Below are 3,749 nucleotides of genomic sequence, written 5' to 3'. Positions count from 1 at the left end.
ACCAAAAATTATACGTCAACTTGTGATCCGTGGGTTTGACGACCGATGACTAGGATCCACCGAAGACGAGGGAAACCAACAAATGCAAGTGATAATTTTTTATTTTTTTGCGGGGGTGCAAGTGACAAAATTGTTCAAAAGAAAAAAGCACAAGTGACAAAAAGAAAATTTTGATAGCTTATTTACGTTGGTGCAGCTCGATTAAATAAGTATGGATGGCCGGCTTGTTGTCGCCGGCCGATTCGCCGGCAAAAAAAAGAGAAGCTATCCACACGGAAGAGTCCTCATGCCTCTGCACTGACCCACATGGCCACATCAGCCGCCGGAGGATCCTCAGCTGCTCCGCCGCGGTCCACGGCCCTCCTGATGGAGCCGTCGGAGACTAGCCCTGCGGTCACCACCCTTGACTCCCTCAAGGACGACAGCATCGAGGCCATCCTGCTCCGGCTCCCGTCGCCGGCCTCCCTCGCTCGAGCCGCGCTCGCGTCACGCCGCTGGCGCGGCATCGCCTCAAGCCCCCGCTTCCTCCGGCGATTCCGCGAGCTCCACCCCTGGTCGCCCGTGCTCGGCCTCTTCGTCACCCACGCGGACCTCGACCAGCTCCCCGTCTTCTACCCCGCGGCCGCCGTCCGCTCCGACCCAGACCTTGCGGCCGCCGCGCGCGGGGGCGACTTCCTGCTCACCCGCCTCGCGCACGATCCGGCGTGGCGCCTCCGGGACTTCCACAACGGCCGGCTCCTCCTCTGCAGAGGCGACTCCCTCTCCGTCTACAACCCCGTCTCCATCTCCCACCGGCACGTCGCCGTGCCCCGTCCACCGAACGAAGCCCTCCCTGAGCCCGAGTACATATCGGACTGCTTGCTCGACCTCGACGGCCATGTAGATGGAGAAGGTGGCGCGCCGTGCTGCTTCCGCGTGGTCACCGTGCAGCGGGAGCGAGACGGCCAAAGGATGCGAACCATGGAGTACGGCTCTTGTCCGGCGGCAGGGTGGCGCATCCACCCGTGGGTCGACGTGGACGGGATTGACATCGGCGTCGACGTGCCCGCGAAGCGCATGCGGCGGCCGATGCACTCTGCCGCGGCCGGGCTCATCTTTTGGAGATATGACCTGAATTCCTCGCTCTTGCTCGACACCAGCACCATGGTGTTCTCAATCGTCCCGCTCCCAGCTCCACATCCACGAGTATACGCCATTGCAGACACCGATGCCGGCGCGTGTTGCCTTCTGAATATCGTCGGCGCAACCATGTTGCAAGTGTGGGTGCTCAAGAAGAAGGGCGGCGGCGGTGGGCGTGCGTGGGAGTTGGAGAAGAAAAGCCAAATAGGCGAGCTTGCCAGCTTGAACCGGAGCTTTGACGTCCATATGGTGTGTGCCGGACTAGCAATTGTTTACTGTGCCAGTAGCAAGTATTCTCATATCGTCATTGATCTCAAGGACCTGAGCCTCAAGGACAAGTTTCGATGTCATCGTTGCATGGCTTTCCCTTTCCAAATGCCATGGCCGCCTGCTGGGTTGGCGGCTTCTTCTACGTGTGAGGGATCAACACCTCAACCGTATGCTTGCCGAGGTATGACTATGAGTGAATTTGCAGTCTCTTTTATATTGCTTGTCACGTGTTGCAGACAGCTGATTAACATGACATGAAAATTTGAAGAAACTGAATTACTCCAAACTAGTAACTTCAGTGCTGCCAGTACCACCATTTGGCACTATCAACTGCCGTGATAGACTGAATCTTTTGTTACCGATTGAATTGTGAGTAAAACTGTGTGTATCTTACCATTTACAGATGCTGCAAGTCAACATGAAGCACCTTCCTCGAGTAGAAAGCGAACGAGCAATGATGAAATGGCAAGCGGTAAAGAAACAATGGAGCATGAATCGTCAGAGAAGAAATTTTGCTATGAGATTGGACCACCGTCTTGAATAAAGAAGGTGATCATCACTTTCATATTTCAACATCTCTTGTGAACAAAATATTCTCTGTAACCTACATGAACTTGTCATTGCACACACATTGCTCAACTAGAAGATACATCATCAGTTCATCTTTGTCTTTTGACGTACTCATGATGTTTTGTAACTCTGTTATTAACAGCGATACTTGGTGTTGAGATACAACTGTTTGAGTTGTAGGGAGCTCCAAGTTTGTCGGACCGTATTGTGGAGAAGACAATAAAGACCCTGTTTTTGTTTCTTGAGCGATACTTGGTGTTGAGATACAACTGTTTGAGTTGGAGGGAGCTCCAAGTTCGTCGGCCCATATTGCGGAGAAGACAATAAAGACCCTGTTGTTGTTGTTTCTTGATCTCTTGTTTCCATTTGGTATTTATATTTCTGACATATATATTTCCACTTTATCTTATCATATATAAGGTGGCTTGTATGTAGTTCTAAAGAACATTACAGTGTTTCCAGAATCACAAGAAACTGTTTTCTTTTTGTCATGTAGGTGTCACGCCCAATATGCGACCCTATCCAAAAGGAACTCGAAGGTCCCACCAAGAATAGACCCGCATATTGAAACGCTTTTACAAGGTGGATATCATTACATCAACATTACATAATAGATGAGGATACATACATAAGGCATACCATGCCACACGAATACAACATCACGATACATAAGATCAACATCCGACTACGGATGCAACACAAACAGAAACTCAAACGACATCCACCCTGCTAGCCCAGGCTGCCGACCTGGAACCTATCCCCTGATCGAAGAAGCAGAAAAAGAACTCAACGCAAGCAAGCATCGCTCTCGCGTCATGATCATCGCATAACCTGTACCTGCAACTGTTGTTGTAGTAATCTGTGAGCCACGAGGACTCAGCAATCCCATTACCATGGGTATCAAGACTAGCAAAACTTAAAGGGAAGGAAAGGGGAAAGTGGTGAGGCTGCAGCAGCGACTAAGCTTATATGGTGGCTAACATACGCAAATAAGAGCGAGAAGAGAGCAAGCAGAACGGTCGTCAACTAGCAATGATCAAGAAGTGATCCTGAACTCCTACTTACGTCAAACATAACCCAGAAACCGTGTTCACTTCCCGGACTCCGCCGAGAAGAGACCATCACGGCTACACACGCGGTTGATGCGTTTTAATTCGGATCTGGTGTCAAGTTGTCTACAACCGGACATTAACAAATTCCCATCTGCCTATAACCGCAGGCACGGCTTTCGAAAGATTATACCCTGCAGGGGTGTCCCAACTTAGCCCATGACAAGCTCTCGCGATCAACGAAGGAATAGACCTTCTCCCAGGAAGACCCGATCAGACTCGGAATCCCGGTTTACAAGACTTTTCGACAATGGTAAAACAAGACCAGCAAGACCTCCCGCTGTGCCGACAAATCCCGATAGGAGCTGCACATATCTCGTTCTCAGGGCACACCGGATGAGCCAGACGTCGGGTTGGCATAGACCCTGGTTGCCCAGGGGGCGCCGGACATCGCTCGGTTCAGACCAACACTTAGACAAGCACTGGCCCGGGGGGGCTAAAATAAAGATGACCCTCGGGTTGGCCGACCCAAGGGAAAAGATAGGTGGTGGTGAGGCAAATGGTAAAACCAAGGTTGGGCCTTGCTGGAGGAGTTTTATTCAAAGCGAACTGTCAAGGGGGTCCCATAAATCACCCGACCGCGTAAGGAACGCTAAAATCCGGAAACATAACACCGGTATGACGGAAACTAGGGCGGCAAGAGTGGAACAAAACACCAGGCAAAAGGCCGAGCCTTCCACC

The 3,749-nt window shown here is 51.3% G+C and overlaps 1 protein-coding gene across 2 annotated transcripts; it reads left to right on the top strand.

The window, feature by feature from the left end:
• Window positions 1–297: 297 nt before the first annotated feature.
• LOC123101666 (uncharacterized) lies at window positions 298–2,445 on the top strand. 2 transcript variants are annotated; one of them, XM_044523020.1, is made up of 3 exons: window positions 298–1,570; window positions 1,793–1,938; window positions 2,140–2,445. In XM_044523020.1, exons 1-2 carry the CDS (start codon window positions 307–309, stop codon window positions 1,927–1,929), a joined length of 1,401 nt encoding a protein of 466 aa, XP_044378955.1. In that variant the 5' UTR covers window positions 298–306; the 3' UTR covers window positions 1,930–1,938; window positions 2,140–2,445. The 2 variants fall into 2 exon arrangements, with proteins under 2 accessions (XP_044378955.1, XP_044378951.1); XM_044523016.1 differs by having other exon boundaries at window positions 2,102–2,445.
• The last annotated feature ends 1,304 nt before the right edge of the window (window positions 2,446–3,749 follow it).

The sequence above is a fragment of the Triticum aestivum genome, chromosome 1B (genome assembly GCF_018294505.1).
Source record: "Triticum aestivum cultivar Chinese Spring chromosome 1B, IWGSC CS RefSeq v2.1, whole genome shotgun sequence".
Lineage (NCBI taxonomy): Eukaryota > Viridiplantae > Streptophyta > Magnoliopsida > Poales > Poaceae > Triticum > Triticum aestivum.
This window is presented reverse-complemented; position numbering and strand designations above follow the sequence as displayed.